The 14,044-nt window shown below is 48.1% G+C and overlaps 1 protein-coding gene across 3 annotated transcripts in view; it reads left to right on the forward strand.

Moving 5' to 3' along the window:
* MAP2K5 (mitogen-activated protein kinase kinase 5) overlaps window positions 1-14,044 on the forward strand; it is a 269,651-nt gene that overhangs the window by 22,921 nt on the left and 232,686 nt on the right. For all 3 annotated transcript variants that reach the window (XM_055126994.1, XM_055126993.1, XM_055126995.1), the window contains one exon: window positions 5,293-5,360. In XM_055126994.1, the coding sequence (XP_054982969.1) occupies window positions 5,293-5,360 (68 nt within the window). The remainder of the gene's footprint in view (window positions 1-5,292; window positions 5,361-14,044) is intronic.

Consider the following 14,044-nt stretch of genomic DNA (forward strand, 5'->3'; position numbering starts at 1 on the left):
CTGCTGGTGCTCCGGGGGCCCTGTGGGGTGCTGCAGATCGAATCCGGGTCATCCGTGTGAATGGCAAATGCCCCTCCCCCCCTCCACTCTGCTATGGCTTCAGCCCCGGGACTGGCCTTGTGTATGCACCAGGCCCTTTTGTCCTTTTGCCCCTTCACCCGTGTATGTGGTTTGCGTCCATGGTGATCATGTGACGTGGCCTCCCCACAGGTCCTCTGGCTGTTTGCACAGCCTGTTTGCAGTTCCCTGTCTTAGAAAAGTGTCTTCTCACGTGAACGGTGAAGCCCGGCCCCTCGATCTTGGGCTGCCCTTGGGGGACAGCTGAGCGCCTGGGTTCCACTCTGCTGTCCTGTAGCTTGTCTTGGAGCTGCGGTCTGGGTCCCTCTCAGCCTGGCTCCTCTGCACCCGGAGCAGAGTTCTTCCTTAAAACCTGAGTCGCAGACAATGCCGTTAATCCGTCCCTGAGACCAGAACCGTCCCCCAGCGGAATCTCTGGCTCATCCACGTGTCCACACCTGTGCCGGATAAGCCCCGTTTTCTCCCCGGCCGGCTTTGAAGGTTTCTTGACTTGCCTTGAAGGTTTCGTGACTTCTTCCCCTGAGAGTCAGAGCCTAAATGGGACAGTTCCTGACCCCTCGGCAGGTGGCCTGGTGCTGTGTCTGGCGTCAGGGAGTTACTTTGATAGCTGCCTTTCCTCATTTTCCCTTTCCTCTCTCTGAAATAATGTCTCAGAGTTCACGGAATCGCGAGTACCAGAGTCTTTTGTTTTGAAGTAGATTGAAAGGGTCCAAGCACGGGGGGCCGGAGAGATAGGACAGGGGGAGTGGTGCTTTTCTCGGCTGCGGTTGACCCTGATTTGAGTCCCTAACACCACCCACACTACGAGGGATCAGTCCTGGATGTTGACTGACCCTGAGCCCCGTGCATGCAGCTCCAACCCTCCCCAAAGCTCTAAGCTCTGATTTTTTTTTTCCTCCTGCTGAAGGGATTTGGGTCACATTGGTGCTCAGGGGCTACTCCTGGCTCAGGGGACCCTCTGCGGTTCCAGGAATTGAACTGGAGTTGGTGGTGTGCAAGACGGGCACTTTTCCTTCAGCGTTTCTCACACTCAGATTTTTTTTTTAATTTTAATTTTTTTTAAATTTATTTTTTAATTAGTGAGTCACAGTGAGGGTACAGTTACAGATTCATACCTTTTCGTGCTTGTTTTTCCCTCATGCAATGTTTGAGAGCCCATCCCTCCACCAGTGTCCACTCTCTACCACCAATGAACCCAGTATCCCTCCCACCCCCCCAGTCCCATCCCCCTCACCCCACCCCACCTCTGTGGCGGGGCATTCCAATTTGATATCTCTCTTTCCTTTTGGGTGTTGTGGTTTGCAATTGGGATATTGAGTGGTCATCCTGTTCAGTCTCTAGTTTACTTTCAGCACGCATCTCCCTTCCCGCGCAGAATCTCCAATCACATATTACTTGGTGTTCCCCTCTCTATCTGGGATGACTTTCCCCCAGCATCACACTCAGATTTTAAAGAGTTTAGGGACCTCTCTGTATTGTTCTTCTCTCTGGGATTAGAGAGGCTGTGATTTACATGATTGGGGGTGGGGGATTTGTACCCTCAGTTTAAAAAATTATGGACGTTTTAAATTTTTTTTAATTTTTACACATTTTACTGAACTCCAAGCAGTTCCTCCTCTCCTGAGAACAATACCTTATTCAGGGCCTTGTGTATATTGATATTTGAATATAAGCATTCCCTTTGTAACCACGATCTCTCTCTATACTAGCTCTGGCCTAGAAGAAAATTTTACAAGAAGCTGCTTTGTTCCGACTGAACATGTCAACAAGTGCAGGACTTCATCAAAAACAAATCATTTTTTTGCCACATCTAAGCAGAGAACTTGACTTGGTTTTAAAATCTTAATGTAAAATGCTTTCCATGTGTGTTAATGCGGTAGGTAATCACATGCTGTTAGGCCCTGAAGATTCTCTCTCTTTGGTTTCAGGGACACATTTGTGCCTAGGGATCACTCCTGGGACTATATTTGGGGCCAGGGCTGGCCGGGAGGGGGGTCGGCAGCGTGCAGAGCAAGGGCCTTACCAGCGGTGCCCTCTGTCGGGCTCCTTTATTCGCTCCAGCATTTGTAAGAAACCCTTTTGACTTCACTTTGAAAATACTAATTTCTGGAACTTGAGTGGAAACTCTCTTTGATGCCCACACTGAAGTTTTTTCTGACTGGAGAGGGCCCAGCTTGCCAGGGTCTCCCGAGTACTGCCAGGGGTGACCTCCTCACTCCCAGTAACTTTCACCTACATTTTGTCTCTATAGTGGCAGAACAAAACAATGAGAGAGAGAGAGAGAGAGAGAGAGAGAGAGAGAGAGAGAGAGAGAGAGAGACTAAGAGACTGAGAGAGACAGAGAGACAGAGAGGGACAGAGAGACAGAGAGAGGGAGAGACAGAGAGAGACAGACAGAGACAGAGAGACAGAGAGAGACAGAGAGAGAGAGAGAGTATGCCAAGGCTAGATTGCTTTTTTAATCCTTGATCTCGGGAACTGTCCTAGGAAAGTACCTTTTTGTCGCTGGAAACCGCTGTGGTGCCTTTTGCACTGCACCTCACACTGGAGAACTCAGGAGTAACCCGGTGGCGGGGCTGAGTGCTGGTCTACCACGCCGCTGGGTTGCTGGTGGCTGCGGGGGAGGAGAAGAAAGGAGCATTCTTGCTCGGCATCAGGCTAACTGGGAAGCACGGAGCGCCCTCCTGGCCGGGGCTCCTGGGCCTGCTCCCCGCGGACATGAGTGTGAGTGGGGCTCCCTTCATTTCCCCGAGACTCCCGGAGCATGACCTGTAAACGTCTCTTCACGGCAAGGGGTTTATCTCTTTCTATAGTCCCGGGGTTCAGGATTTCTGCACTTGGTCTTATCAGCAATTAGAGACTCAGGAGTCACCAAAAAAGAGCCCTGACTATTGGACAAGCATGTCACAACCGAGACTTCCGGGTGAGGGCGCACCTGGCCCTTCCGGGTCCCCCGTAGGCCACGGACTTCCTTTAGCAAGGCTGCACTGCTCGGTGTTCCTGGTGTCCCCTTCCTTTCTCTCCCTCCCTGCCCACCTTACTCTCCCTGCATTTCTCCCTCCCTCTCCCTCTCTCCCTCTTCTTCCCCCCTCTCTCTTTCTCTCTCTCTCCCTCCCTCCCTCCTTCCCTCCCACCTTCCCTCCCTTCCTCATTTATTTTTATTTATTTATTTATTTATTTATTTATTTATTTATTTATTTTGCTTTTTGGGTCACACCCGGCGATGCACAGGGGTTACTCCTGGTTCTACACTCAGGAATTACTCCTGGCGGTGCTCAGGGGACCATATGGGATGCTGGGATTCGAACCCGGGTCGACTGTGTGCAAGGCAAACGCCCTACCCGCTGTGCTATCACTCCAGCCCCTCCCTTCCTCATTTAGTGGTGCTTCGGGTTCAGGGTTAGGATGGGATAGCACTTGGTGCCAGGGATGGAAGGAGCTCCGTCAGTGTTCCTCTGCCAAGGTGTGTGAGTCCTCTCTTCCCCCCAGCCTTCCCCGCTTAGTAAACCCAGTTCTGCAGGCAGACCTTGGGCTGTGACCGTTCGCTGCTGTTTTCTTTCTGCTCCAGGTGGGTCTTTGTCCCTTCCATGACTCATTTTGCTTGGCCAGTGCCCTGCAGTTGCATCGAAGATGCAGTTGCATCAGCAGCAAACGCACAGTCCATCTTTCCTTACAGCTCAGTCATATTCTGGGATGGGTACGTGCCACAGTTCCTTTGTCCATGCCTCTTGGGGCACTCTGGGTATTTTCAGAGCCTGGCCACGGCGAGCAGCCTGCGATGGATGCACAGTGCCAGTGCTGCTTGGAACTTACGCTTCCGTGTCCTTGCGATGGATGCCCAGGAGTGGAATCACTGGGAGTCGTAGAAGCTCAGTTCTTTTTTTTTTTTTTTTTTTTGCTTTTTGGGTCACACCCAGCGATGCTCAGGGGTTATTCCTGGCTTTGCACTCAGGAATTACTCCTGGCAGTGCTTGGGGAACCATATGGGATGCCGGAGATCGAACCCGGGTCGGCTGCGTGCAAGGCAAACGCCCTACCCGCTGTGCTATAGCTCCGGCCTGAAGCTCAGTTCTTAAGTTCCGGAGCCATCCCCAGGCAGTTGCCCGTAGAAGCTGAACCTAAGTGACACTCCCGGCAGCTGAGGCTGAGAATTTCTTTCCCTGCCCAGGCCTCTTTCTCCCCTTGCCCCTCCATGCCTGACCTCTTCCTTAGCCACGTCCCTGGCCCCAGCCATGTGCTCTGAGTGCATCTGGAGTCCCACTGATCGTAGACCATTAGCTTAGATGGACAGAGCAGCTTACTGAACTCTTAGGGAGCTCCTCGAGTTACCTTGAAGTCTACACGGCTCATTGTGAACGGAGTGGACAGTTGGACAGCTGCATTTCATTTGATTAAAATCTGATTGGATGTTTTCATGTGGTCTCTATGTTCTAGAAGCAGTCTGGGAAGGCGTTCTATGCTTATTTTGAATAAGAGAAGCGGCACTAAAATAAGTACTGTCCAAGAAACTGCTCAGAAAGGGAAAGAGCTACCAGACAGGTTAGGGTCTGGGGGTAATTGATAGAGTTCACTTCACATGGGATCTCATGTTAGTGTTTTGGTTCTTCTTCTTCTTCTTTTTTTAAGGAATGATCATACTGTCCACATCATCGGGTTATTGTGAGATTATTAGGGAGATACTGTGTGTGAAGCCTGGTGCTTTGTGCAAGTACTAATGGTGTTTAGTAAATGCTGGTCATTTTCCATGCTGTGGGGCCTAATAGATTGACTGGGTAAGAGAAGGAGGGAAAAAATAGATGAGCCAGTTCTTCGCAGAAAAAAGAAATAACCCGAAAGAACTGACAGTAGAACAAGACTTGCCTCTCAGTGTTTTCAGTGTTGGCCAAACCAAACCTGTCTCATTGTACTCTTTATACTTAACCTGTGAACAATTCATGAAAGCCACGATTGATATTTTAATTTCCAGATGCCGCTAGAATTCTTAGAAATATTGAGATTCTGGTGGTATTCTCAACTAAAGTGAATCAAACCAATAACCTCAAGGAATCTCGAGGTTGAGATTGTGGGGTTGAGGATTGGGTTGGCAGGATGTAAAAACCAATTGTGTTATGTTTCGTCCCTCCTCTTGAGGTGGTTTTTGTACATTAAAATAAATAAGTAAATAAATAAAGAAGTGGCCAACTGTACCCTTACCTCATATTGCTTCTTAAACAGATGAAGATGAAGATGGTGATCGAATTACAGTGAGAAGTGATGAAGAAATGAAGGCCATGCTCTCATACGTAAGTGTATTGCAAATGAGGACTATTTTCAAAATGTTAATGTGATTGAAAATGCTGTTTCTTGGCAGGGTGAAGATTTACACGTAAATCACAGATGTCATAACATTTTTCTGTGTAAGGTTCTCAGCAATGTCCTCACGTGAAAGTTAAGGGCATTCTTTTCAGAAGACACACACTGATCATATCATGAACATTAAGAATAATGCATCTTAATGACTTTTGCATTAGGTATGGCGCAGACTAAATGGACTATCAATTTCCTGTATTTTTTATGCAGTACTTAAAGTAACGGCTCATTAAAAATGAACCCCTGGGCTCTAAAAAATTTTTCAAAATCTACTTTCAACTGGAGCTCTCTCTCACCCTTCCAGATAAGACTATAGTTTTAATGTAGCTTCAGGCTTAATATGGATACATGATTTAAAGATGTACTCCCTGTGATTTTATGCTCTAGCCACCTCCCCTCCCCCACCCCCAAATGAACTATAGGGTTACTTACTGAATCAAAGTGATTTGAATATAGCCCGAAATGACTTTTCTTTTGTGTTTCAAATTTCAGTGAAAATTTGCATTAACATTTGTCTCTGAAATGGAAGGAGGGAAACCAGATGAAAAGGGCACATTTCTAAAACTTGAACCCGAAGCTGGACAATTTCAGCTAGGATATAGAGAAGCAGTTTTTCCTGAGTTAATCCTGAATTATGTGGGCTCTTAATTTTTTGGTTTGATTTTATTTTCTCAGAGGTGTGATTTGTTCATGGGGCCTTCTCCAGTGGCCTGGCAGAAAATGCTGGACTGGGCGTGAGGAAACCTCTGCCCTCCTCCGGCTGCCTGGCCTTAGGCAAATCACTTGACCTTTGGGTGCTGTACTTGCCTCATCTGTCAGCGGTGGATAATAACACTTGTCCCTTGTATGGCGCAGGGTCACTGTAATGATCAAACCGTATAATGTGAAAGCCCTTTGAAAAGTTGAAAGTTCTATACAAATGCAAAGAGGTATTATTGGAGGAAATGATGGAGTCGGGGCGTTTGCTTTTCCTTGGCCACACTAATCTTAGCTAACAGCTAGGGTGCAGGTTTCGAAGGGCTTCAGCGTCTGCCAGGATATTGTTTCACTGTAATGAAAACTGTAAAATATCTGTATGGGATTCCGCCAATAGTTTTAATTTAGGGTAGGAAGAAAGAGAACAAGAAGGATGGCATGATTAACAGAGCATTGCATTCAGACCAGCGCTGAGTAGGAAAAGTCAATTTCCCATTGACTTCCCATTAACTTATTTGAGAGTCTCTGTGCACTGAGAATTTAGAGCAGGCCTCAGCTCATCAGTACCTTGAAAGGCAGAGTAGGGTTGTCTGCTGAGAGGGCTGGCACTAGTATTGATAGATTGGCTCGCTCTCCTGAGAACAGGACATGCTTATTTTTAGAAAACACACATACACAGATAGGCTCTAGTTTTTTTTTTTTTTTTCAACTATATCCCTTGCAGAGAGCTGACATCCGTGTACTTGTATTCTGCCTCTGACATGACCACACAAACATGTATTTTCAAGAATATCCTTTTGATGAATTGCACTTTTTGAGGAAGGTTACCGCATGGGATCATAGTAAGAGCCACCATCATTTTTGTGTCTGAGCACCTACTCCATAACAGATGCTTAAGGTAGTTAATTTGCTCAGGTCTCTGAAAATCCTTCTTTGGGGGAGATACCACGATTCCTAGTTTTTAGGTGTAAGAGTGTAAGAGCAAGGTCTTAGAGTTTCATATGAGTTAAATTTACCTTTAAATGCTTCTTTACTGCTAGGTATTCTTTCTCTCCTCTCTACCTCCTTGAACATTAATGTTGGTATCTTTCTATATCTTCACAATGATTAAATTTGGAATGATTTGTTTTATTTAAACTTTAGGTGAGATAATTCTGTCATATATTCTTTATGACATATATTTTCTCAAATGCAGTGTTTATTTTTGTGTTATAGGAAAATATTAGTATTATGTCACTGTCATGAAACTTACAGTGTTCTTCAGTTTCTTGAGAACTACCCAAATATTTGTATTTCATGAGCTAATCTTGATTTTTAGATTGGTTGAAGGACCAATATAGTCTAAATACTGTTTTTGGTTTACTTTATCTTTTGGGGCCACACCAAGTGGTACTCAGGGGTTCCTGCTGGCTCTGTGCTCAGGGATCACTCTTGGTGGGCTCGGGGACCATTTGGGATGTTGCGGATTAAACAGCTGCACTCAAGGCAAGTGCCTTACCTGCTGTACTTTGGGTCAGACCCCAGTCGTAATTGCTTTTAATTTTGCCGAACAAAAACTACTGAAACAAAGAAACAAATAAAAATGATCTGCTCTTAGCCCATGTTAGTTTCCCCTGCTAATCATGCTAATCAGAGTAGAACATGTCAATTTAGTATGATTTCATAGATGATTTGGGCACTATTTATTTTTGCTGCTTTTTTTTTGGGGGGGGGGTCACACCCAGCAGTGCACAGGGATTACTCCTGGCTCTGCACTCAAGAATTACTCCTGGCAGTGCTCAGGGGACTATCTGGGATGCTGGGAATCGAACCCGAGTCGGCCGAGTGCAAGGCAAACGTCCTACCCGCAGTGCTATCGATCCAGCCCCCGATTTGGGCACTGTTAACATGAATTCATATAGAGAAAATTTTGACCATTCCCAAATCAAACCTACCAGGGAGAATTTACATTTGGGTAATAGAGGAAACCTTTATTTTTTTTTTTTTAACAAACAAAACAGTGGTAGCCTTTGAAAGATTGAAGCGTAGGTACTGGGGAGCAGAGAGACACTGCAGTGGGGAGGACACAGGCCATGCTTGCAGCCCACCTGGGTTTGTCCCTGACGTCTTCTACCGTCCCCAAGCACAGAGCCAGGAATGACTCTGAGCACCACTTTAAGGGACAGAAAAAACTAGAGGCACTTCAGCACAAATCCCTTTCTTAATAATTTCCCACCTATTCCAAAGGTTAATAAAGAGCCTAGATCTTCGCCTCAAATTATTTCAAAACTTAACAACAGTCTGAGTTGGAACTCGAAGAATTAGTTTTAACCCCCTTGGATGCAAGTATTTTTCTGGCATTGGGCCAATGGAAGCAAAAGTTTTTATCAGTAATTTAAATAGATTTTTGTATTAAACCTGAGAATGTTTGCTTTTTAATTGAAAACTTATCAATTATTTAAATTGCTCGAAGCCTTGGATTGTTAATTTTATGTGTGTCATAATAATGGGATACGGTGGTTTCGGATGCATGGGACACGTGGAATATTGCACTCCGGTAAGGATTTGTCATGACAATAAGTTGTTGTGTGCTGTTAAATAATAACCAGCATATTAAACCAAACTCTGTTGTCACACATTAGTACCATTTTATGTAAGTTATTTAGAAGTTGGATTCTTTTCTTCATTAGATATATTTTTAAGAGATAATGAGAAGAAAACAAAGCCGTAATAAATTGTCTTTTAAGAAAATGTAAAGTAATTTGGTCTCCAAGGAGATATTTAATGTATTGCGAGAGAATTCGGCAGCCAAGTGTTATTACAGCAGCACTGTGATAGCTCCCTGCGTTTTGTTATGAGTTTGTGTTAATCAACAATCTGTTTTTATGGCGTAGTTTCTTGTAAGTTATGTTCTTAGGATATTCCACTTCTGGGATCATGGCTTTTCCTCTGACACTATTGTATCTTTTTAATTTCGCCATAAAGTATTTTTTTAATTAGAATTTGAAATGCTTTATTAGAAAAAAAATACACCCAGCCTACATATTCTGAAAACGAAATACCTGATCATTGCTAATTATTTAAAGGGCCCTGATAAATATTCCCTTCGTGTAGTTTAGATTTTTTTTTTTTGGGGTGGGGAGGGGATTCTTGTCCCCCCCCCTCCCCACCCATATTCCAGAGAGATTAAAGATTGTAGGCTCCTTTTCTCTGTCCATCTTTTTGTATTTGCTGTTAGACTAAATTCATTTCCTTACCCAACAGAGCTGGGTCTCGTTTATTGATTCATCACCAGCTGTATCTATCATTGAGACCCAGTTATAAGAGGGGGTTATTTTAATGTTAACCCCTGCTTTTGAGTGACCTTTCATTAAGAAACTCAGCAGTACATCTGCTTTTATAAATGGATTCATATTTGCTGCTGCTAAATCTCTTGTCTAGTACAGAATTTATTATACGTCGTTCCTTCAATACTGAGAAGCTTGCATGAGTGGAGCACAGTATTAACAAGAATAATTTTTTTCATTTTGCCCGTTCCCTTCTTCATAACATTTTTCCACATTGTCAGAAGAGGATGGGATGAATTTAGCTGCGGCGTCTCCTATTACGGCAGGAGCCTTGTTGTAGTGGCGTCTAAGTATTCCCCTTGGTATACTTGACCAAAGCGTGCCTTGTTGGATGGTGGGGCCCGTGAGGGAAAAAGAATTTTTGACCTCTGTAGCACCTTGGAAAATGAGATTTGGTTGCATCATATGCAGAAATTGGAGATTGCCTTTGAAATCATCCAGTTACGTAATTCGAGTTGGAAGAGAGCCTTTGAGACTTTTATTTTATTTAATTTATTTAATTTTATTTCTTTATGTTTTTGGTTTTTGGGCCATAGCTGGTGGTGCTCAGGGCTTAGTCCTAACTCTGCACTCAGGGAGCCTTTGTGACTTCGTTTTATTTAATTTGATTCTATTTCTTTACTTAGTTTTGGTTTGGGGGCCACACCTGGTGGTGCTCAGGGGTTACGCTATGCTCTGTGCTCAGGGGTCGCCCTGACAGGCTGTGTGCAAGGCAGGGGCCCTGCCCACTGCACGGTAGCTCCAGCCCTGTTTTATTTTACAGATAAGGAAACCGAGGCACAGGATCCGGCTTGGTTAGTGGTCATGTTTTTGGTGAGGAAGGGGCCGTGAGGGACACATCCCAGGTCTTCTGGCACTTGCTGCTTCATTCCTCCAGGTTTGACATGATGCTTCTGTTTTGGCATCTCTTGAGGCCCTGCTGAGGACATTATTTATTTATTTAAAATTAAAAAAAAATGATCTTTGGGTCACAACCTGGCTATGCTCAGAGCTTACTCCTGGCTCTGTGCTCAGGGATCACTCCTTGGGGGAGTGATCTAGGGTTGGGGACCATTTAGGGTGCCAGGGATCCTTGTAAGGCAAGTGCCCTACCTGCTGTGTTGTCACTCTGTTCCTGAGGGCATTTAAAAAATTCCACCCCACTCCCAAATGCCAGTTAGCAAAAAGAAACAAACACCAACCCCCCCCCACAATGCTGTTTCCTGCCGTGCCCGTGGAGTTCAGTCTGATGCGAGCAGTGTTCTGTAGATTTTGGGGATTTTAAAGCTTTTCCCTTCCTAAGACTGCATTTTGCCACAAAATACGCTGCCTACTCAGGATTGAACTTGGAACAGACCCAGAGCTTTTGCCGTTAGGAACTTTGTTCCCCAAAGTGCACAGAGCTTGAAGATTCAGTTTTCTGTTGGTGCTTTTGAACATACCCATCCTGTCTCGCTCCCGCTTAGCATTTACATAGCAGCGGCAAAATCAGTTTGGTGAGTCCTGGCTGGCTGCAGCCCCAGACACCGCGAGGGTGGTGCATCCTCCCGGCAGGCAGAGGAATGAAACGAATGAGAATGGGAAAAAGAAAGGAGGGAGGGAGGGAGGGAAATTTGGAAGTTAAGTAATTTTTGCCCGAGAGGTGACGTGCTTTAAGCCTGTCTTCTCACCCTCCCAGCCCGTGGCCTTGTTTTCTCCCTGTGCGGTTGGCTGGCCCCGCCCCGCCCCGTGTTTGCTGTTTCCGCCGCTGGTGCCCAGGACTAGCGCGGGGGCACCCGGGCCCACCCGGCCGAGACTGCTCATGGAGTGCCCGTGCTCTCAGCCCAGTCCGGCAGTCGACTTCTCGGGTGCCTCTCGACAGAGCTGATTTCTGCTCTCTTCTCTGTGTCATCCGGAAGGGTCGGGGGCCCCTAGAGTCAAAACATGGCCACTGCCGTTCCATGTGCCCTGCTTGTGTGGTGTGGGGCGCCTGTGCTGAGAAAAGGCAGCAGCACACTTCAGAGTGACCACGGTGGTGTCCACGGCCACGGGGGGTGTCCATGGCCGCGGCAGATCTCTGTGGCAGTGGTGGGTGTCTGTGGCAGGGGTGTCTGTGGCAGGGGTGTCTGTGGCAGGGGAGTCTGTGGCAGGGGTGTCTGTGGCAGGGGTGCCTGTGGCAGGGGTGTCTGTGGCAGTGATGTCTGTGGCAGGGGTGTCTGTGGCAGGGGTGTCTGTGGCAGTGATGTCTGTGGCAGGGGTGTCTGTGGCAGGGGTGTCTGTGGCAGGGGTGTCTGTGGCAGGGGTGCCTGTGGCAGGGGTGCCTGTGGCAGGGGTGCCTGTGGCAGGGGTGTCTGTGGCAGGGGTGCCTGTGGCAGGGGTGTCTGTGGCAGGGGTGTCTGTGGCAGGGGTGTCTGTGGCAGGGGTGTCTGTGGCAGGGGTGTCTGTGGCAGGGGTGCCTGTGGCAGGGGTGTCTGTGGCAGGGGTGTCTGTGGCAGGGGTGTCTGTGGCAGGGGTGTCTGGCAGGGGTGCCTGTGGCAGGGGTGCCTGTGGCAGGGGTGTCTGTGGCAGGGGTGTCTGTGGCAGTGATGTCTGTGGCAGTGATGTCTGTGGCAGTGGTGTCTGTGGCAGGGGTGTCTGTGGCAGGGGTGCTGTGGCAGGGGTGTCTGTGGCAGGGGTGCCTGTGGCAGGGGTGCCTGTGGCAGTGATGTCTGTGGCAGGGGTGTCTGTGGCAGGGGTGTCTGTGACAGGGGTGCCTGTGGCAGGGGTGCCTGTGGCAGGGGTGTCTGTGGCAGGGGTGTCTGTGGCAGTGATGTCTGTGGCAGGGGTGTCTGTGGCAGTGATGTCTGTGGCAGGGGTGTCTGTGGCAGGGGTGCCTGTGGCAGGGGTGTCCGTGGCAGGGGTGTCTGTGGCAGTGGCGTCTAGAGCAGTGGTGTCTGTGACAGTGTCGGCTGTCTGTGGCAGGTGTGGGTATTGGTGGAACCTCACCCTGGCACTGGGTTCCTGCTGGCTGTGCCCAAGGAACCTCTGCTCTCTCAGGGCCCATTTTAGTGGCACCGCATTGTGTATTTCCTGTTTGTGTTCTGCAGTGTAAAGCTGGTGGAATCCAGCGTCCGGCCAGCCTGGGAGATCCAGCATGCCTGAAAGTAGGAGCTGAAGGAACAGGGTGTTCCCGAACAAGTGTTTCTCTCTACATAGTTTATACTCCATCTTACACCTTACATGTTCTTTGCTAATTTCCCGTCACCTTTGAACTCACTTTCTGCTTGTTGGTTTGTGTTGGGGCCTCACCCGGCGGTGCTTTGGACTGTCTCCTGGCTCTGTGCTCAGGGCTGTCTCCTGGCTCTGTGCTCAGGGCTGACTCCTGGCTCTGTGCTCAGGGCTGACTCCTGGCTCTGTGCTCAGGGCTGTCTCCTGGCTCTGTGCTCAGGGCTGACTCCTGGCTCTGTGCTCAGGGCTGACTCCTGGCTCTGTGCTCAGGGCTGATTCCTGGCTCTGTGCTCAGGGCTGACTCCTGGCTCTGTGCACAGGAATCACTCCTGGTGGGGTTGATTTGGGCCTTCAAACAGGGTCAGTGGGATGCTATTCAAGAACTTTATCCTGTGTTCTCTTGCCAGCCTCTTACTTTACTTTCATTGGAGGGGGAGCCCCCACAAAGTAGGGGCCTTGTGACACTTGGCCAGCTGTGCTGGACAGTGGCGGGGCCTGACCCTGCAGCACGTGCAGACCCAGCAGTGTTGGGGCCACCAGGGCATCCAACAGTGCTTAGGTCACTAGGGCCACCTCCACAGGTGCTTGGGAGCCTCCAGGGTTATGTCTCATGGGGCCCAGGCGGTCACATGGTGCCAGAGAGCAAACTCGGGCATCTGAACATGCAGGTCACACACCCCGACCCCTGAGCACCCTCTGACTCTAGTCACTTGGTTTGTAATTGAGTACTAGGCTGGATCTTTACCAAGCACTGTTGGAATCATCTAAATAAGTACATTCTCTTTGTTTTTTATTTTATTTTTTTCCCCACATTTTAAAATTAAAGCACCGTGATTTACAAAGTTATTCGTAGTTGAGCTTTGGACATACAGTGTCACAGCACCCACCCTGCCACCAGGGTCAGCTTCCCTCCACCAGTGTCCCCGGGCTCCCTCCCATCCCCACCCCTCCAGCCTGCCCTCGTGACAGGCGCCTTTCTGAGTTTGACTGTTAAAGTTCGGGCCTCTTTATGTCAGTGTTGTTGACTCTGTGGTTTGGGTATTTGGTTCTGTCACTCCTTAACGCCTTTGTACCTCAGTCCCCTGACCTGACCCCCATTACCTGTCCCTTCTCCCCTTCCCTCCACCCTCTCTTTCCTTCTCCTCCCGGTATTCTGGGGCTAAGGTTGATCAGGGCATCCCCTCCCTTAAAACATTGTGTTCTCTCGGGGCTGGAGCGATAGCACAGCAGGTAGGGCGCTTGCCTTGCATGCAGCCAACCCGGGTTCGATTCCCAGCATCCCATATGGTCCCCTGAGCACCGGCAGGAGTAAGTCCTGAGTGCAGAGCCAGGAGTAACCCAAAAAGCCAAAAAAAGAAACACAACAACATTGTGTTCTCTGATTCACTTATTATAAGTACCGCATGAGTGATAGCACCCTGTGTTTATCC

This window comes from Sorex araneus, chromosome 2 (assembly GCF_027595985.1).
Source record: "Sorex araneus isolate mSorAra2 chromosome 2, mSorAra2.pri, whole genome shotgun sequence".
NCBI lineage: Eukaryota > Metazoa > Chordata > Mammalia > Eulipotyphla > Soricidae > Sorex > Sorex araneus.